Here is a 21,540-nt window from a genome sequence, read left to right as displayed (position 1 = left end):
CTTGTAGCCAGTATGTTTGCATATTTGGACAGTCCCAGAGCAGGTGGTAAAAAGTGTCAGGCCGAGGCACAAAGAGGGCATAATGGACTACGTGTTGGTTGAAAACAAACTAACCTTTGTGGTGCCAGGCAAGTTCTGTGAAGGATATACAATTGTGTTAGTCTATTCAACACTTTAGGAGATGCCGTTTTAAACACCCTCCAGGATTTCCTCCCAAACTGAGTCACTAATAGTCCCAACGTCCTGTTCCCATGCGGATTTGGCCTTTTGAGTCAATGCCATGTTACCAGGAAGTCTAATAGTAGAGTAAAGAAAGGAAATGAGCTTAGAAGGTTCTGTGCCAAATATAATATTCAGGACAAGAAATCTAGTGTGGCAGAGACCCCAGAAAACTGGCGTGGTCTCATGACTTGGTATAGGTAAATTATGCCATGTGTGATCCAGACTGTAGGGTCTGGGATGGTGCGCGGGTCTGGCAAGTGGCCGTTGAGCCATAGGGGGATGTGAGAGTGGATTTGACCAATGTTGGGTGCTTTTTTTGGGACAAACCCTATATTTATTAGATGATGTGTTAGCATCCCATCATTGTACTGTGGGGGTTCCTGGATATATTTGCCCCCTGTCCCACGTAGAATTACTTAAATAGGGGTATGGGCTGGGTGGCTGTAGCCGGTGCAAACCAGTGATCTGTACCATTGAAGTTCAGTTGTATTGAAATACAAATGAGACAGTTGAGATGCGAAGTAATAATCTTGCAGATGCGGGAGAGATGTTCCTCCCATGGACGTGGGATTCTTTAGGATAGGTGAAGCTAGTTTGGTGTCTACTATGCCCCTGGACAAAGGACTTCAGAATAGATTCCATTTTCTTAAAGCATTTTATGGGAATATATAAAAAAAGAGCATGGAACACCATATATTAGAATGAGGCAGAAAGATCATATTGATTAAATGTATACACCCAGTTGTAGTCTAGCCCATGCTTGTGTTTTAGCTTTAATCATGGTAAATAATGGTTCTATATTAAAAAGGGGAACACAATCTCTGAGGCTCCTTGTAACTGACACTCCTTAAAAAATAAAAAAAAATAAAGGAATTGAGGGTGTATGGGGGTAAAGGGAAGAATTTGGCATTTGTCCCAATGTGCAGTCCAGAGAATTTACCAAAATTCTCTATAATCTCCAGTGCAGCTTGTAAAGAAGGACCCTGGTCAGCTAAATAAAGAATGGTGTCATCTGGATATAGGCCTATTTTTTTTTTTTTTACCAACGCTCAGTCCTTATATTTTGGGTTCAGCCAATGGCCAGTGGCTCAGCTGCCAGGGCATACAGTAGTGGGAAAAGTGGGGCACCCATGTCGAGGGGAAATTGATCAGAAAGCCACCCGTTAACATACACCAGGGCTTTAGGAGTTTGATATAGAAGCTGTACCCATTTAATAAAGTTAGGGCCGAATCCAAAACTATGAAGGCATTCTCAAAAGGTACTGCCATTCAAGGGAATTGAAGGCCTTGGCTGTATCTAGGGCCACCACCTGGGTTCCAGAGTTGTCATGGGCCTGGGCGTTCACAGCGGTGTTTTTCCCTGGCATAAATCCGGTTTGGTTGGGGGTGGACTAGCAAGAGTATAACTTTATTTAATCGGGAAGCAAGCATTTTGGCCAGTATTTTTATGTCGACTTGCAACAAGGAGATAGGGTGGTATGATTAAGGGTAGTGGGGATCCTTATCCGGTTTAGGGAGAACTATGATTTGGGCTTCCTGCATGGAGGAAGGGAGTACTCCCTTATCAAAAACAAATTGGTATAGCGCCTTCAGTTTGGGAATGAGCGTTTCTGAAAAGGTAGTGTAAAATTCTAGGGGTAATCCATCAAGACCGGGTGCTTTGGATTTGGTTAGTTGGGACAGGGTATCAGTAATATCACTAATTGTTTAGGTGCTTTTAGCATCTTGAGCTGTTTGACATTAAGGTGGGGAAAACTTTAGATTATGTAGGTATTCTCTATGTCTTGCTGTGTGTGTGCGCATTGTGAGGTATATAGAGTACTATAACAACATTTCTTAAATTTGGCCGCAACTTGGGGAGGGCCTGTGAGAAAAGTGCCCTCTGAGTGGAGGAGGACTCTAGTAGTAAAGTTGTCCGATAGGGCTCTAGGAGCAAAGCCCGACCCTGCCACTGTAGGCAGAAGTGACTTGGAGACAAATATAAAATGTGGCATGTACAAGCTTTAGTGGTAGGGTTTTGGTACCTCCAAACATCAATCATGGCAAATTCAGTTACTGTACAACACAAACGGGTATGCTGCGGTACGGTGGTATGTGCCTCAGCCTGCACCACGATCCAGAGCGGGGATCAGTCATGTTGAAATCACCCATTTACAAAGCTGGGATCATTGGGTACTGCGCTATAAATGGCTAGTCTCTCCATAACTACTACCGAGCTGTATGGGGGTGGGATATAAAAAGCCAGTATCAAAAGGGAAAAACGCACTCAGTGTAGCATGCAGGCACAGATATCCGACTGCAACGAAAAACAACTCGAAAGGGGGTAGATTTGGCAATGAGGATAGAGACTCTTCTATACATTTGTGTAAGTGCTACAATAGGCCCATCCTGTCGAGGGGCATTTTAGAGTAGCTTGTAAGTGTCCTGTAACATGGGTCTCCATTAGGACATCTGCCCTTTGTAACTTAGGGAAGGAAAGGGCCGCTGTGCGCTTAAATTTTGTTGTGCCACCACCCCCCCTGCACATTCCATGTCAGAAACGTAACCAACGTCATTGGAGATTTGGTTACTATCCTTTCATATGGCGACAATTCGGACCAGCAGGGCAGCAACTGGTCTGCAGAAAAAGACCCGACAGCATGCATTTTACTAAACAATTTGTAATGTACCAGTGTAGATTCTTATGTGCAAATCAATTGTGGAACATAAAAACTAAAAAACAAAACAACTTGTAGCTCAGTCGTGGAGATCGAGCATTCCCTAAGGGATTCCCTTTCCCTAACCCTCCCAGCTCCTCACTTCCCCAACCTGGCAAGAGCATACGATCCCCAAAGTCAAACAGTTGAGTGGTCATCCAGTAGGCTGAGCTGGCTGGAAGTACACGACTTAAAATTACCATTAACATAAAAATCAACATTGGTAGCAATCATAACTGGCATAATTTGAATACCTGCTTGCAGATCTCTGTCTGATCCTCTGTTCCAAATGATTTGACAAGATCCTCTTTCTTGGCCACCTGACCTTTGGACACATTCATGAATACAGAGTGTGTCTGTAAGACCTCATCTAGATCTTTCTCCCTATGACAAAAATAAATAAAATAAAAATTTTACACATTATTTAAATAATATAAACAATTATTTTTCTATGGCTAGTACTGTGCATTTTAGCCAATGGCTGGCAAATAAATACAATGCAACCTGGAATTTTTTTTTTTCGTTTTAGTTTGTAATGCATTACACTGTAGTGCATTACTCCTGAGAACAGAAGAAACACTTAAAAATGTTCAAGTCTTGTACATGGAATGTAAAAACCCAGCGGGTTTAGGGATACCAAAACATAACATGCATGTCCACTTTTGTAGCCAAATTAGCATAACATCTACTTTAAATTTGTTAAATGTTATTATTCACATAGAATAACTTCGAAAAATTTTAAAAATTGCTGCTAACCATTTTACTTACGTTAAAATCTTACTTTGCTTTCCCTTCCTAGGTAATGTTAAAGGCCAAGTTCACCTTTGGAACATGTTACATGTTCCAGTTGTATTCATGGTGGTAGCACATCCTGCCTCTTCTGCCTATTCCCCCACACAGCCACATCATTCACAGATTCCAGTGAATTAAAGCAGAGTTACACCCAAAAGTGGAACTTCCTCTCATTTGTCCCCTCCTCCTCCTAAACTATGCCTCCTAATTGAACATTTCTAGCTATTCCCAACAAAGGGTGGTACCTGTACAGTCCTATGCATATTCCCAATCCAATTAAACTAGAAATGTAGAAAATATAAAATTCCTATTTGAATGGAAAACACAAAACATATGGAGGCGATCTGCCAAATTTCACTGGAATAGTGGTTACACTATAAAGTGGTATTGAATACAAAACCAAAAATGTATTATGTTGCAGCTAATCATTAGATGTGGATGATGCATTCATTTTCTTTTTTAGACACTTTCCACACAGGATGGGCTCTGTTGGAGTCTGCCAGCTCAGCAAGTTAAGTGTATTAGCAGATTTAGATACGCTAACAAAAGGAAACCAAACTCCAGCTAAAACTTCATAATCAGTTACAGCTGTTTTTTTTCCTTTTAGGATAAAGGTTTTACATAAATAAAATCTGATTATAAGCACCCCTATCAGTGTTACATTGTATGTCTCAATCCTCTCATTGATATATCTTCAGGAGAAGATATATCAATGATATATCAATTACCGTGGCTCTTTACCATGTGATCAGTTGTGTCCACTGACAGCTCATCACAATACAAAACACACTTGCTGGTTATCAGCACTCCTTTCCTCACACTGTCACAGTGTGAGGAAAGGAGACAAAGTCTGTAACCAGCTATTGTGAAAGGGGACATCTACATTAATAACCAGGGCACTGATCATCAGTATCCGGAGGATCAGTCCTGCATATTAGTTCCAGTCAATGCAGCCGAAAAATGACCCATAATATGGGTAGTGTAGCATGTCCACACAATAGTCATTAAAAGTGTGACAGTGCTGAAAATTGTCCTGGGTGGGAAGGGGGTGAAAGTGCAGAGTAGGCAAGTGGTTAACAGTTTTAAAGTAGAACTGAATGCATAATTTTGGTTAGGGTAAGGGAGGGTTATATATAATCACTTACAGGTGTTTTTGCCATGTGTCCCATAGGGAAGATTATCTTTCACTTCCTGTCCCATAATCACAGCAGGAAGCGAGAAGAAATCCCTGGTTGTCACCAGAACATCCACATTGGAAGATTCCTCCTCTATTCCTGTTATGGTGACCATTCAAAAGACCAAGTTAGACTTACCGGTAACTTGTTTTCCAGAAGTCTTTCAGGACAGCACCTGAGAGAGATAGCGACTCCACCCTCCTCGTTAGGAAACACCTTCTTCCTCCAGACTTTAAAGGGAGGCGCCTCCCTACCACACCTCAGTTGTAGAAGAGAACCTCCGGCCCCGGCTGGAACACATAAACACATACGTTAGTCACAGCGTAGCATAATATAATACCATAGGGCGGGATGCTTGCTGTCCTGAAAGACTTCTGGAAAACAAGTTACCGGTAAGTCTAACTTGGTCTTTCCCAAGGCGTCTTTCAGGACAGCACCTGAGAGGATAACAGAGACTTACCCCTTAGGGCGGGACAACAGCTTGCAGGACCTTTCTGCCAAACGCCTGATCGCTGGCAGAAGCGAGATCCAGTCTATAATGTGTGAAAACTCGACCATGTCGCCGCCTTGCAGATCTGCTCCGGGGTGGCACCAGCTCTCTCTGCCCACGTAGACGCCAGAGCCCTGGTTGAGTGTGCACAAATTTCTGCTGGAGGAGATAACCCTGCCTGGGAATATGCCTCCGAGATAGCTAATTTCAGCCATCTAGCTAAAGTAACTTTAGAAGCTTGAAAACCCTTTTTTCTTCCTGAGAAGAGTACAAACAGTGAATCTGAACGCCTGAAGGACTCCGTCCTTTCTAAATAACTCAGCAGAGTCCTCCTGACGTCCAAAGTATGGAAAAAAAGTCTCCTTATTTCCTTTGGGGTTAACACAAAAGGTTGGCAGAACTATGTCCTGTATACGGTTCTGAACTGAAGCTACCTTCGGTAAGAATTTTGCATCTGTTCTAAGAATAACTCTATCAGGAAAAATGGAAAGATATGGTTCTTTAACTGACAGAGCATTTAGCTCACTGATCCTGCGTGCAGAGACAATGGCAATCAGAAAAACGGCTTTTAATGTGAGAAACCTAAGGGAAGCCTCCACAAGAGGCTCAAAAGGCCCTTTTGTTAGAGACTGTAGGACTACCGACAAATCCCATCTAGGAAAAACCTTAACAGGAGCTGGCCTAGATCTTTTAAGAGCTCTAAAGAATCTGATCACCAGCGGATCTGAGGCCACAGATTTTTCTAAGAACACTGTCAGGGCTGCTACCTGCACCTTCAGGGTACTAACTGCCAGTCCCTTGTCTGCTCCATCCTGTAAAAACTCCAAGATGGAGACAAGGCTCCCTGTCACCTGGGCGGCTGACAAACACCAAGTTTTATAACGCTTCCAGACCTTAGAATAAAATGGCCCTCGTAACCCTTTTCCTACTTGCTAAAAGGGTCGAGATCAAACGGTTGGAAAACCCCTTGCTCCTAAGGAGCTGCCTTTCAGAAACCAGGCCGTGAGGGCCAGGCTGGCCACTCCTGGATGGTTCACTGGGCCCTGCAACAACAGATCGTGTCTGAGGGGCAGACGCCAACAAGGCTTGATTGCCAGACCTAGAACTGTCGAAAACCAGGCCCTTTTTGGCCAAAAGGGCGTGATTAGAATAACTGGCACCTTCTCCCTCTGAATTTTCCTTAAAATTAACGGGATTAACTGAAATGGGGGGAAAGCATAGCAAAGACGAAATTCCCATGGATAAGCTAGCGCATCTGTGCCCAGCGAGCCATCGCGACTGTCCAGGGAAAAGAACTGGGGAACCTGGGCGTTTTCCGGCAATCATTGTGAATACCTCCGGGTTTAGAGACCATTCCGCTTCCCAAATAGCGTTTCTGCTTAGGAAGTCCGCTAACCTGTTTAGATCCCCTTTTAGGTGGACTGCTGATAGGGATAACAAATGTTTTTCCGCCCACCGAAGAATCTCCATGGCCAGTACCTGAAGCGACCTGCTTCTTGTACCCCCCTGTCTGTTTAAATAAGCCACGGCCGTGGCATTGTCTGTTAGGACTTGGACGTGATGGGACTGAAGCTCCTGAACAAACAACTCCAGAGCTAAGGCAATCGCCTTGAGCTCACTCCAGTTTGAGGACCTTATTGTCTCCTCTTTGGCCCAGGACCCCTGAGTGAAACGTGTTCCTAGATGGGCTCCCCACCCCCAGGAACTGGCGTCGGTTGTTAGTCTTTTCCCGACTGGAAAAGCCCAGACTAACCCTTCCGATAAGACATCCTGTCTTTTCCACCACCATAGGGACCTTTTTACCTGGGTTGACACTCTCACCTCTGCCTCTAGGGATGCCACTGTGTGATCCCAAGATTTTAGAAGGAAAGCCTGCAGACACCTGAAATGCATTCTTGCCCACTGGAATGCTGGCATTGCTGAAGTCAGAACCCCCAAAGCTGACATAACCTGTCTTACTGTCAGATTTTGGCTGGTCTGTAATAAAGACACTGCACTGGAAATCCTGTCCTTTTTGTCTAAGGGAAGGAAGATTTTTTGCTCCGCCGAATTTATTAGATACCCTAAAAACCGAATCTCCTGAGATGGGTTTAGGGACGACTTTTGGAGGTTCAAAATCCAACCCAATGCCTCCAGATGGCTGCGAGCTTTGCCTAGATTGGTCTGCAATTCCTCGCTGGATGGGGCGAAAAACAGCAGATCGTCTAAATAAGGAATAACTGCGATTCCCTGAAGACGCAGTGGCGCTAAAGCTTCTGCCATTATTTCGGTAAAAATTCGGGGAGATGATGACAGGCCGAAGGGTAGGGCCCTGAACTGGAGATGATGAACCACACCCCCCAACCTCACCGCCAGCCTGAGAAACTTCTGAGACTGGGGAGAGATCGGAACATGTAGGTATGCGTCTTTTAAATCTACTGACGCCATAAAACATCCTGGCGTCAACAGATTTCTGACCGAAAAAATTGAGTCCATTTTGAAATTCCTGTACCTTATGGACTCGTTTAAAGGTTTTAGGTTGAGAATCAACCGAAATTTCCCTGTCGGTTCCTTTACTAGGAAAACATGGGAATAAAACCCCTCCTGCTGTTCTTGCAGGGGTACCTGTACTACTACGCCCTGTTGCATCAGTTCCTCTAGAGAGGACTTCATGGCCAGGGCCCTTACTGGGTCCCGCGGGGTGTTGGTAATCAGGAACCTTTTTGGGGGGTTGTTGACAAACTCGAGTGAGTAACCCTGCGCGAGAGTGGTCAGGATAAACTGATTTGAAGTTATCCCTGACCACTGCGGAAGAAACTTTTGTAGTCTTCCGCCCACCCGCAGAGACGAGTCATTGCGATTTTTCGGCCTGTGTAGGAGGACGGAAAAGAATTCCGCCTCTACCCTTCGGCTTCGGGGCGGACCAACTTTTCCTTCTCCCCTGCAACTTGCTGTCCTGATCCTGAGCTTTTTGAGGTCGAAAAAGACGTTTTGGTACCTGCTTTTTCTTTTTGACCGGAAAGGATCTCTTTTTATCGGCTGTCCTGTCAAGGATATTATCGAGGTCAGAGCCGAAGAGCAAGTCTCCTGAAAAGGGTAACCCACATAGCTTATTCTTTGAAGCCGAGTCACCCGGCCAGGTTTTAAGCCATAAGGCTCTTCTTGCAGCATTAGTTAGAGCTGCTGACCTGGCTGATATCTTAATTGCTTCAGCTGAGGCATCTGCAACATAAGCCACTGCCGTAATCAGGGTAGGAAAAGAATCAAAAATTTCCTGTTTAGGGGAATCTGCAGCTATATGTGACTTTAACTGGTTAATCCAGTATTCTAAATTTCTGGCTACACACGTTGTGGCCATTGCTGGTTTTAAATTGCTCATGACTGATTGCCATGATCTCTTGAGCAAAAGATCCATACGTTTGTCCATCGGATCTTTCAAAACTCCCATGTCCTCAAAGGACAGATCCGTGGACCTTGAAACCTGGGAAAAGGCGGCATCCAGTCTGGGCACCTTGTTCCATACTGCTGCAGGGTCCTCCTCAAAAGGAAAACGCCTTTTGTGGGCTTTGGAGAAAAAGGGCTTTTTCTCTGGATCCTGCCATTCTTTCCTAATGGCCTCAGAGATGACCGGATGAACTGGGAATGTTCGGCCCTTAGGCTCATCCAACCCAGCATACATGCGGTCATGGAGTGATAATTCCTTTTTCTCCTCACTTAAACCAAGCGTAGCATGAATGGCTTTAAGGAGCCCATCGACCTCTTCAAGGGACAGTTTGAATTTAGAGGGGGCTACCTCAGAATCCTCCAACTCCTCTTCCGAATCTTTAACGGAAAGAGCAGTGGACTGCTTTTCCCTATCTGAAGGGTCTTCAGGCAGAGATTCCAACACCGGGATTGAGAGAGACCCCTGGGAAGACTCTGAAGTGGCAGGCTGACTAGCAGCCGGATTTGCTAGTGAGTCACGAAAATTCTGAATCGTGGCGTATAGCTCCTTCTTTACAGAGGCCACCAGATCCTCACATACAGAGGCAGATTCCTCCTTAACTAAAGAAGTAATGCAGGGACTGCATAAGGTTTTCTTCCAATTTTCTCCCAGCTTGGCCCTGCAAGAGGGACATCTTTTCTTTGGGTCAGAGCTCTTAGCCTATGAAGAAAAAGACAAAAAAAGGGAAAAAAAACAGGGAACCCTTAGTGAGACCCAGTCTCAGCTTTGATAGGGATCACCACACAGGTGCACTGAGAAGAAACCAGTCAGCTTCTAGTGCCCAGACAGGCCCCTTGCCACCAGGGGGGGAAAAAAGGAGAAGAGAGCGAGACCAAACGCCAGGAAAATAGGAAAAAGAAAGGCAGACTTTAACCGCTGCCTCTTACCTGGGCTTTGCTGGTGCCTGTGCCTGTCCCCACCGCTGCAGATGCTGAATCTTCCATAACAGGTGTGCAGAGATCCACTTGTGGCTAAACGCCTCCGGAGTCACGCCATGCAGCTGCACCGGACCGGAAGCGGAAATAGGCACCAGCACCTGTCCTCCCTCCTCCCCCCTGCGTCCACGCCGGAAACGACGTTTCAGCTGACCCGATGACCCGCTCTGTCACTTCCGGCGCGACCGCCGAAAAAAAACATGGCGGCGGCACACGCGCGCCGCCGAACGTGCGGGTCACCGAATCTTCGGCTCTCTCCGAGCACAAGAGGGGAAGAGGAGCCCGCTTGCTACCGCTGACGAGGCGTGGGTAGGTCGGGAGGACAGCGGGTCTCTAAAGGAGGAAAAAAAGGGAAAGAAGCCTAGTCCCTCAGGAACACCTAAGAGAAAAAGACTCCCTCCCAAAAGGTGTTCCCTCCGGGCCGGAGGAAACACAAAAACTGATGTGTGGTAGGGAGGCGCCTCCCTTTAAAGTCTGGAGGAAGAAGGTGTTTCCTAACGAGGAGGGTGGAGTCGCTATCTCTCAGGTGCTGTCCTGAAAGACGCCTTGGGAAATTTGGGATTTCTTTCAGGGCAAGTTCACACCATAGAAAAATGCAGTCTGGATGAGTTCCAGATGCTTTTCTGCATGCACGTTTTTGATGTGTTCCAGTACATTTTTTCCTCCTTTTTTCTTAACCTTAAAATAAGGACATGCGCATTCCAGTGCATTTTACAGTGTTCCAGTACAGTCTAGAGCAAGAAAAATGCAGCATGTTCTTTTTTGTTTCTGGAACTGTGAGACCTATCCGGGACACAGGCTTTTTGAGAGGACTGAATGTGAGCCTCTTGCCGACTGATTATGGGCCCTGGATGAAGGAGAACCCCACTATAATCTGTGCTAGTCAGATTCAATGCTGTATATATGCATATATAATGTGTGTTGTCTCATGCTGTTGGGACACACTGTCAGATGCTAATGTCATGAACGCCATCCACCTGTCTGTTGTCTTGTATAATGTAAATGAGTCTAGTCTGGCTTGTAAGAGTATTCCACACATTGTTGTTTGGGCTAATTAACCCTGTGTTGATGTTTATGGTAATGATTATTGAATTGTTAGTGAGCTAAGAGCCAAAAAGTCTCATCTCTCAGTCAACTAGTCTGAGTGTTGATTTAGATAATTAGCTCAGGTTAATTCTGTCTCTAGCTACAGTTGTATTGTTAGAATAAATGATCAGGAGGGGGGGACCTCCCATTCTACTGTATTATAAAATACTTGTCATTTTGGTTCTAATAAATCAGTCCATGTTGAGCAGCTAAGCAAGTGTCGTCTTGTTTTGTGCTTGGGAGCGGTTTGAATCTCTGACATCTATATTCAGGCTGGGAGGAAGTGGTATATGACAAAAGCACTCACTCAATCGGAGTGCAGGGATGTTCCGTCACAGGAACTGACTGCACTGGTGTAAACTATGCCATTGAAAACCATGTAACCTACTTCCCATGCTTTTTTGATGCAGGAAAAAAAAAAAAAAAAAAAAAAAAACACACTGGCCTGGATGTGGTGTGAACTGGCCCTCCCTTTGGTTTAGTTTACACTTGCAGTTGGTGGTAAAAATATGCAGTTGATACACTTATTACAGCACCTAGTCTTAAAGCGGAGTTCCACTGGTTGTTATTCTTATTAACAGTCAGCAGCTACAAAAAGTGTAGCTGCTGACTTTAAATAAACTGACACTCATCTGTCCCACGATCCAGCCAAAGCCTCGCTCCTCTCCCCCGCACCTGCATTCTAAGTGTGGATGCCCGGCTGTGACAGCTTGCAGCTCTCCTAGTGGCCGGGTAATCTTCTGGACATGTGATGTGTCCCAGAAGATTGCAGATAGGGGCCTCCTAGGCAGCCAGGAGGAGCGGGACAGGAAGCCCCTCTCATAATCAGGTACCCCCCCCCCCAAAAAAAAAAAAAAACATGCCAGGGGGCGCAGAGTACTTAAAGCGGAAGCTTTAACCTGTCAAGGCAACCTGATGGTTTTAGTAGAGCTGCAGGATTCTGGTCAAAATGAGAGTCAGAATTTTTTTGCTTAGAATAAAAGATTACGATTCTCATGGCGTAAAATCTTTCACACTATACAAAAAATCCTTGGCACCCCCAGATGTTTTGAAACTACATTTCCCATAATGCTCATACACTCTGCGCGTAGGCAAGCATCATGGGAAATGTAGTTGCAAAACATCTGGGGTGCCAAGGTTCGCCATCACTGCTCTAGGGTCTCTACAAAAAAAAAAAATATATATATATTATATAAAAATAAGTTTGGGGGTTCCAAGTAACGTCTAACAAAAAAATAGATTTTAACTTGAAAACTGTCAGAAAAAGGTTCAGTATTTAAGTGGTTAAACGTTCCTAATTTACATACAGAAGTCTATTCCTTTGATGTAAAAGACAAATTGATACAATGTTTAGACTGAACATTCCACTGATAGAAGGGGTTTAAAGCGGGAGTCTGCCGGGAGTTCCGCCGTTTTTTTTTTTTTTTAAAAGCCAGCAGCTACAAATACAGCAGCTGCTGACTTTTAAAATAAGGACACTTACCTGCCCAGCGCGCCTGCGATATCGGCACCCGAAGCCGATCTCTCGATCGTCTCTCGGGTGCTGCCGCCGCCATCTTGGATATGGGAATCAGGAAGTGGAGCCTTTCGGCTTCATTTCCCGGTTCTCTACTGCGCATGCGCGAGTCGCGCTGCGCAATAAGGATGGACCCGCTGCCTCTGGGATCTGTGTGTTTCCCAGCAGGCAGCGGGGGACTTTCGGAAAGGGGCGTAGATCTACGCCCCTTTCCGCAGAGAGCTATCCCGGAAGTGGGTGCAGTTACCTGGATTATCCAGGTAACTGCACCCCCCCTCCCCCCTGAAAGGTGCCAATTGTGGCGCCGGAGGTGGGGGGGGGGATTCCAATAAGCGGAAGGTCCACTTTAGGGTGGACCTCCGCTTTAAAACTTAGCAGACTGCCCAGACTTTGATGGCTGAGAGCAGAGAGAAAATTCTCTGCATTCCAAAGATCAGGAAGATAGGCAACCCTCTGTCAAGATTGCGACCGGAAAAAATAAAATAAAAATCACAATAACGATTCTTGACGATTAATCGTACAGCTCTAGGTTTTAGTAGCTTTAAAGTGGTAGTAAATGCCCGCGTGCCAAAATCCACAGACGGGCAATGTTTTCTATAACAGAAGAGACCCTAGAGGCCTTTCTTGACAAACATCCTCCATGCCCGTTAGCGGTAATGGGATTTGAGCCACACATGTGCAGCACAGAACACATATACAGCTCGCTCTGCATGCTGTGGCGAAGCGACTGGCATGCACAAGCGCAGGAGCAACATCACTGCAGCCAGGCCTATCAAGCGCCCAAAGATTTGAAACCTGGAAAGAACACCAGAATTACATGGGAGCCGCTGGGGCCCAGGGGAGCTATAAGCAGGGCTGGTGCAAGGATTTTTGACACGCATTTGCAGCCCCCCCCCCACCTTTTCCCTGCCCATGTATACCCCACCTTTTTAATGAAGCGCCCATCAATGAATGTTTGCTTGCTTCCATTAATTCGGGAGTCAGGAAACAAAGTCCTCCGCCACTCCTCTCACACTATGTGCAAATGGAGCAGTGGCTGACTGCTGATGTGGAGACTTGCTTGCTGCAGAGAAGCGAGTAGGCACACCACTGGCTGGGCGCCCTAGGCGGCTGCCTAGTTTGCCTAGTGGTGGTAACACCAGCCTTGGCTGTGAGAACCCAGCCCAGCTGGAAGGCTCTGTTTGTAAGCAAGTGTCATAATGATTTCTACCTGCAGGGGGCACGTTTTTCTACTTAAAGAGACTTTATTATTGCTTTAAAGTTCTGCTCACAGGTTTGCTTTCCGAGCCTCCCTACTCCTCTAGCCCCGCCCACACGAGGGCGCAGGTTAAGCGGATTGGCTCCTCAGCACACCCTCATCCAATGCTTCCATAGACAGTGAATACTTACGCCCCACTGCGCCAGCTCACAACCTTGTTCTTGTAGCAGGCTATTTCAAACCTCTTCCCTCCCTTCTTCATCCGCACGACCGCCACATTAGTCAGGCGAATTTGGTTGGTGGGGGTGAAGATAGCCATGGCTGTTGCCGCCTCGCCTCCCTAACTATACCGAAGAACGTTTTCTGTAGGCGCACTCTGCCACAGCACGACACTCACACCTTACCGCACGTGTGCGTAGCAGTAAAATGCTGGCGGAAGTGATTTAGCTCCGTCTGTGCGCTCATTGGTCAGTTAGTGCCATGTGACTGTATCTGTCAATAAAGCTTTTTTTTGGGGGGAGAGAGAAAATACGGAAACAAACATGGCTGCCCCCAGTTCAGCGTGAGTGTAGCTGTAGACTTGAGTTATCTGGCGTGATGCGTACTCCAGGTTTGGTCGTTATGGCGTCGGAGATAGGAGCTTTGCTGGTCTTAATGGCAGCAGGTCGTGTGACTGCTCAGAATGAGGAGGGTAAGTCATGTCCAGGGGGCACACACTACATAAGACATGTGCTGGACAACTTGGCGAAGGAGGTCTTCTGTAGCTCAGGTCTAGGCATGTTACTTCTATGCTGTTTACCTTTTACTGAAAAGCAGCCACAGGAAATGTATTTGGATAAACTATCATATTCTCAACTTGTGTTCTTTTTATGTGTCCTGTATCTGAATGCAAAAAAGAGGACCCTAAAAGAGGTTGTAAACCTTCGGAGAGAAAAAAAAAAAAGTAATAATTACAAAACCCCAAAAACCTGCAAGACAAAGGCATAATGAGCTAGTATTATTATTATATGAAATGCTTACCTTTTAGAACGGTGCCACCCGCACTCCGCTCCCACGGCCAACATCTTTCCCGGAGTTACTTCCGGGTTTACGGGCTACGGTGCTGTGATTGGTCCGGAACCACGATGACGTCACTCCCACATGGGCGCTGTCGGTCCCTGGGCCTGAAGAAACGGCATGAGTGGGCTGTTCCTTCATTGCGCATGCACCGATGATGGCGGCAGCATATAGAGTAAATATCTCCTAAAAAGAACAAAATGACAGTCGTTGAAATCATTTATATCGGACTGTATTTAGGCAGTAGTCTTTCAAACGCATTTTTTTTGGAGAAAACACACTTTTTTTGAATAAAAAAACATAAAATTAGCTGCGGAGTAAATAGATATCCAACATGTCACGATTTAACATTGCACACACTTGTGGAATGGCAACAAACAAAATTAATTAAAAAAATCTTTACAGGTGAGGTTTACTTATTTTTTTTTTTTTTTTTAACAAGTCCACTATTTAGAGTTACAGAGGAGGTCTTGCGCTCAACTCATTGCTCATGCTCTAACTCTTACGGTGATACCTCACATGTGGTTTGAACACTGTTTACATATCCGCGACTTGCGTATGCTTTCGCTTCTCACTGTCCATCCCTTGTAATTGAAATAGGGCATGACAGGCTCTCTTTATTGAGCGCTCTAGGGTAAAAAGACCCCAGATCTCTTTACCTTTTTTAACCGCTTGATGGAGGGACGGTGTGGCTCTCGTTCTGGGTGGATATCATATGACTGCACACAGAATGGCCACTCTCGCTTGCATGCCCGCGGCAATGACTGCTGTGTTGTGAGGACATGGGGCGACCCCAATCTCTGTACAGCGCCGATCACATGGCTCTTTAACCATGTGATCGGCTGTGTTCAATCACAGCTGTTCACTTGTAAACATGGAAGTGCTGATGATCAGATCTCCTCGCCACGCACTCTTTGGAGCTGATGTCTCCTCACAGGGAACGCATGGACATGTAATCAGGGCACTGATCATCAGTACACTGGTTACAGTAAAGTCCATTAGTGATGCCACTAAATGCTGCTTATCAGTGATAAGGCTCAGATTAGTTTATGGGCTTGGAGATGGGCGTGTGTGTGTTTTTTTTTTGATTGATTGATTTATTTATTTATTTATTTTTTGCCTAATGCTTTAAAGTGATTGTGAAGGCAATTTTTTTTTTTTTTTTTTTTTTTTTTTATAAATAACAAACATGTTATGCCTACCTGCTCTGTGCAATGGTTTTACACAGAGAAGCCCCAATCATTCTCATTCTGAGGTCCCCTCCAGGTGCTCCTAGCTTCTCCCTCTTTTCATGCCCCCATAGGAAGCCACTTCCTGCTGACTTGATCCTGAGTTGTGCTGCCTGCATTCATTGACTCAGACCGCTCGACCCTGCCCCCCACTCTGTTATCACCAGATATGTTTGGCAGCAGCAGGAGTCAACGACTCCTGCTGCTATCATCAGTTTGCCCTGTGAGGAGAGCGAGAACTGATAGAGCCACTGCTCTTGACCCCAGTGTTGAATTGAGAATGGGCTCAGGTAAGTATAAGGGGAAGCTGGTGGGGAAGATGCAGACAGGTGTCCTTTTTTTTTTTTTTTTTTTTTTTTTTTTTTTTTACCCTAATATATATAATGCATTAAGGTAAAAAATGTTCTACCTTAACTTTAACTTAAATACTTATCTGAGCCTGTTCTCTAGCCAGTGCTGTATATGTCTGCGTTGCTCTCCTTTTCCTCTCTCACAGAAAGCTCAGCAGTCAAGCAGGGGTCAGGGCTGAGCCCCACGGTGTGCCATTTGTGCCCCCATAGAAAGAGGCTTGCTATAGGGGCACTCAAGCAACGTTGTCTCTTCCTGTTCTGAGACCCCAAAGGAGGAGGATTTCGGCTGCTTTGCGCAAGAGGCGAGAGAACCTTGACTCTCGTGCACATCACTGGTTTGAGGTCAGGCTTACATGTGTATTTAGGGAGAAATGCGGGGGGAGCTGGTGCACACTGAAGGTTTTTTTTTTTTACCTTGCTGCATAGAATGCTGCTGAATGAAGAAAAAAAAAAAAAATCTTCTGCCTTTTCAACCACTTTAACCTTTTCCCTACTCTAGTGAAAGTAAGTAGTAGTTTGTTTATACAAGCACTTTAACCAACAAATGCCAAGTTTTTACATTGATGGACAACATTGATACAAGGGGGTCAATTGACTACCATTTGTATAAAGTATCAAATGCGGTTAAAAAAAGTAGTTTGACCCAAAAAAATAAATAAAAGAAAATTATGCGGTATTTCCCGCAAAATGGAAAATGTTTAACTAGCGGGACTCCAGATCCCACCCCCTCATGTGAATGAGTATTGTACCCCTACTCATTCACCAAACAAAGTGTTAGAAATCAAAACGTACACAGTTTTTGACAATTCCTTTATTTATAAAAAAAAAAAAAAAAAAAAAAAAAAAAAAAAAAAATGTCCCTTGTAGTAGATTCATCGTCAATCACGGCGCCTGCTGGACCCGAAAGAGGGGAGGGGGAAAAGAAAAAAAAAAAACCCTCTGTCCCCTACAAAAGTTCACATTGAGTGCCTGCTCTGCACTTTGACAATTCTTAACCACTTTAGCCTGGAAGGTTTTACCCCTTCAGGACCAGGCCATTTTTTTTCAATCTGGCACTGCGTTACTTTTAACTAACATTTGTGCAGTTGTGAGATTTGAACCCAAATAAAATTGATGTCCGTTTGTTCCCACAAATAGAGCTTTCTTTTGGTGGTATTTGATCACCCCTGCGGGTTTTTGTTTTTTGCACTATAAACAAGAGAGTGACAATTTAAAAAAAAATCATATTTTTTTTACTTTCTGCTATAAAACCTATCCAATAAAAAAAAAAAAAGTAAAAAATAGAATTCATCAATTTAGGCCGATATGTATTCTGCTACATCTTTTTTGTCAAAAACAATACCAATAAGCATATATTGTTTGGTTTGCGCAAAAGGTTTATACCATCTACAAACCATGGGATACTTTTACTAGTAATGGCGGTGATTTTTTTTCTTTTTTTTCTATTTAGAGGGACTGCAACATTGTGGTGGATGATTTGGGCACCTAACTGACACTTATATATATATATACACACACATATACATATACATACATATATATACAAAAAAAAAATTATATATATATATATATATATATATACACACACACATATACATACATATATATACAAAAAAAAAATATATATATATATATATATATATATATATATATATATATATATATATATATATATATATATATATATATATAATTTTTTTTTTTATTTGTGAACCAGTGACGTTGGTGATCAGTGCTAAAAATATACTGTATTAAACAAAATATATTAAATATACTGTACTAAACAAAAAGCAAAAGGCTGTGGTAAACGCCTCTATTCCACAAAATACAGGAAATCGCCCCAGGATTTTAAATGAGGTGAATGCGGTTAGCCAACAATTGAGTAAATGCAGTCTCAAAATTTTATTAAATTTGTCATGCCAACATAAACATGAATCGTAGTCAAGCTGCTGAAATGATAAATACAGTAAAAAAATGTCATTACATATATCATGGTATAAAACGTAGATTGCAAAGTACACAGGCAGGAAAAGTACCCCAACACTTTTCACAAGACCATGCTTGCTTCATCAGGGGTAGATTCGTGTGTAGTACATCAAAGGCTGGATCAGACTACCAAAGGCGTCAGTAATGAGCGTCTGGCTCGGGAGCTGAGGAGGCAGAGGAAAAACCAACCCAACAGAGCACAGACTGGGGGCAGACATGGTGGGGGTGTGTGTCCTCAAAGATCTCCCAGTATCCAATAATAATGTCAACTTGAATGAAGTGAAACAGGAAAAGCTGTTACTGTACTAATGACACTAGCAGGGAAGAGGTTAACACTAGGGGTGATCAAAGGGTTAAGTGTGGGTGTTTGCTTACTGTGTGGGGGATGGACTTATTCTACATAGGCAGATTGCTGTTCTGCCTCTCCGGGGAACAATCGGCAGGTCCCTGCAGACATTGCATCCTCTGGACCTGCTGATTGCAGCGCATGTGCCCCCCCACCCCCGCTGTCTATTGCATGAAATGACGTACAGGTATTTAAGTAGTTAAATAGCTAAGGGGAGGAGGCCCCACCCCTTGTGACTTCATTGGCCAGGAGCATGCTGGGGTGGTGATGTCAAGGGGCATGGACACCCTGTGATGTTTGACTCTTCTCCTTTAGATATTTAAGAACTGTCATACGGCATGTCAGTTGGCAGGCAGTCTGTGTGAGGGCCGGAGGTTTTTTATTTTTTACCCCATTCACATTGGGGGGGGGGGGGGCTGGGATGAGCTGCATTCCTGTAGACTAGACCCCCCCCACCGCCCAAGTGCTTTGGGGGAGGGCAGAACACCCTCCCCTATGTCAAGGGCATGTGGTCTGGTATGTTTCGGAGGAGGGGAGGGCGCTTGCTCAGCCCCCTCCCTTTCCTGACCTGCATGCTTGGACAAAGGTCTGTCATCAATCTTGGGGGGAGGCAGGCAAAGGCTCTGCAGTATTGTAAAAAAAACGTACGAGGATCATTGCTGCAGTCCCAATCCTGGTATAACCACTTGCTGTCCAGGATATAGATGCATAATTCTGAACAGCAAGTGGTTAGGAAAAAAATTAAACTTGCAGACATGTTGGATATATAAATTTATATATTTTATTATTTTAAGGATCGGATATTTCAGCTAACAAAATTTTTTAAATGTATTATGTTTTAACTTTGATTTTAGACAGATCTGTCTAAAACTGGAGAAAAGAATATGGTAACAGACGTAAAGCTATTGTGCATATTGACAAGTCAAATTCATCTCTTATTCAGTGAGATAATGAGGAAATTGGGCTAATTTTAATGGAATGTAGAATCTTCCCTGATTAAAATTTTCAAGTCTACACTTCAGCTTCCCAAACATTTGAAAAGCGCATTTCTTTTAACCTAAAAGAAAAACGGTGGGGGGGGGGGGGGGGGAAATTCCTAGCTTTTTCTTTCTTCCTTTTTATTTTTTAATTAATGTATTTTCTTTCATGATTGGATAATTTAAGTGAATATTTACATAATTTGTTGATATGGTCACTATTGGCAACAGTACCTTTCAATTCACTGTATGGCAGATTTAAGGCTTGATTCACATCTATGCATGTTGCTTTTGAGTGTTTCTCCAGTGCTTTTTGCTGTGCTTACTGTGTTTTTTATTTTTATTTTTTTACAGCGATTTTTTATTTTTTTGCCACATTGTGTGTTTGTTTAAGAAGCGAGTTGAGAAGCTGGCTGCCGTGTCCTTAACCGCTTGCCACCCACCATATAGCAGAATGAGAGTGGCAAAGTAGTTACAATATCCTGACTGGGCGTCATATGACATCCTCAGGATATTAAGTGGCATAGCGGCAATCTTTGTTGCGGTGTGTCAGTCTGACACACTGCAACTCCGATCTAGGTAAAGAGTCTCTGACGGAGGCTCTTTGGACACGGCTGATCACGTGGTAATCACAGCTGATCACTGTAAATGGGAAGAGCTGGTGATTGGCTTTTCCTCACTCGCGTCTGACAGAGGTGAGTAGAGGAGAGCCGATCGGCTGCTTTCCTGACTGGGGGGGGGGGTCTGTGCTGATTATCAGCGCAGCCCTCCCTCGGATCCCGACCCGGAGCACCACCAGGATGGCCATCCACACTGGACCACCAGGTATGCCCCCTCTAGACAGGGAAATGCTAATCTGAGCAGGCAGCTGCCAATCAGTTCCCACTCACAATGCCTACCACTTCCAGTGCCACCAGGGATGCCTCAGTGCCTCATGTCATTGCCATGGATCAGTGCCCAGCAGTGTCACCTATCAGTGCCACCCATAAGTACCCATCTTTGCAGCCTTTCAGTGTCTGCTCATTGGTGCCGCCTTATCAGTGCCCAGCAGTGAAACAGAACTTGGTTAATTACAAAATTTTATAATCAAAACAATAGCAAAACTTTTATTTTCGAAATTTTTGGTCTTATTTTTTGCTAAACAAATAAAAACAAAACAAAAAAAACTGCAGAGGTGATCAAATACTACCAAAAGAACACTCTATTTGGAGGAACAAAATTATAAAAATTTAGTTTGGGTACAGTGTAGCATGACCGTGCAATTGTCATTCAAAATGTGACAGCGCTGAAAGCTGAAAATTTTTGGTCTGGGCAGGAAGGTGTATAAGTGCCCAGTATTGAAGTGGTTAACAACCGATGAGTCATCACATCTGAGCAGCCCATGTGACTATATACTTACACATGTGAGTGTATACACAGTGGTAAATGACAGCCCACTCCCTCCCTCTCCATGCCCACTAACTGGCTAATAACAATGGGTGTGGGATATTACATGTAGATTAATGGAGGCTTCACCACCCTCATGTTGTAAAACACGGGCTGGAGGAGAATGTGACAGACAGAAATCTGCCCACACCATGTTATTGCCAAAAAATAACGATTTGATCTAAAATATATACTTTTGTATGATCATTTTAAAAGTTTTTGATAGTTAATGTTTTTTTTTTTTTTTTTTACATGTTACCAGCAGCAGAGGAATAGAAGCTCATCCTGCTGGGGAAAAAGCTGGGTCTTGTTGTTGGGAAGAGAGAGAGATTTTTTTTTTTTTTTACAATAATTAGATAATCTAAATTAAATAGTGTGTGTTTAGTATCACTGTAACTGTAGTTACACTCTGGTATCCTGCTCTGCCAGATAGTGCTGTGCTGTGTGGAAGAGCTGTCTAAATCTCAGGACTGGAAGGACAGAATTACAAATCCATTGGAAGTAGGGCTGAAACAATTAATCGATTACTATTTTTATAATCGATCGACCAGTAACATAATGGGTTAAAAAAAACTAAAATGGTACAAAAAGAGAAAAT

The 21,540-nt window shown here is 44.1% G+C and overlaps 2 protein-coding genes across 3 annotated transcripts in view; one reads left to right on the top strand and one right to left on the bottom strand.

Moving 5' to 3' along the window:
* Positions 1 to 14,014, bottom strand: part of SBDS (SBDS ribosome maturation factor) — a 31,099-nt gene extending 17,085 nt beyond the window's left edge. The window contains exons 1-2 of the mRNA XM_077482327.1: positions 13,765 to 14,014; positions 3,173 to 3,302 (exon numbers count right to left, since the gene is read on the bottom strand). Of these exons, the coding sequence (XP_077338453.1) occupies positions 3,173 to 3,302; positions 13,765 to 13,892 (258 nt within the window). The 5' untranslated portion in view covers positions 13,893 to 14,014. The remainder of the gene's footprint in view (positions 1 to 3,172; positions 3,303 to 13,764) is intronic.
* A 53-nt stretch (positions 14,015 to 14,067) lies between these two features.
* LOC143983070 (S-adenosyl-L-methionine-dependent tRNA 4-demethylwyosine synthase TYW1-like) overlaps positions 14,068 to 21,540 on the top strand; it is a 321,868-nt gene continuing 314,395 nt past the window's right edge. For both annotated transcript variants that reach the window (XM_077482324.1, XM_077482323.1), the window contains exon 1: positions 14,068 to 14,264. In XM_077482324.1, coding sequence (XP_077338450.1) covers positions 14,171 to 14,264 — 94 coding nt within the window. In that variant the 5' untranslated portion in view covers positions 14,068 to 14,170. The remainder of the gene's footprint in view (positions 14,265 to 21,540) is intronic.

Source organism: Lithobates pipiens, unplaced genomic scaffold (genome assembly GCF_037356315.1).
Source record: "Lithobates pipiens isolate NorthernLeopardFrog02 unplaced genomic scaffold, aLitPip1_a1.2 Scaffold_16, whole genome shotgun sequence".
In the NCBI taxonomy this organism is placed as follows: domain Eukaryota; kingdom Metazoa; phylum Chordata; class Amphibia; order Anura; family Ranidae; genus Lithobates; species Lithobates pipiens.
Note: the sequence above shows the minus strand (reverse complement) of the source record. Positions and strands in the feature narration are given on the sequence as shown.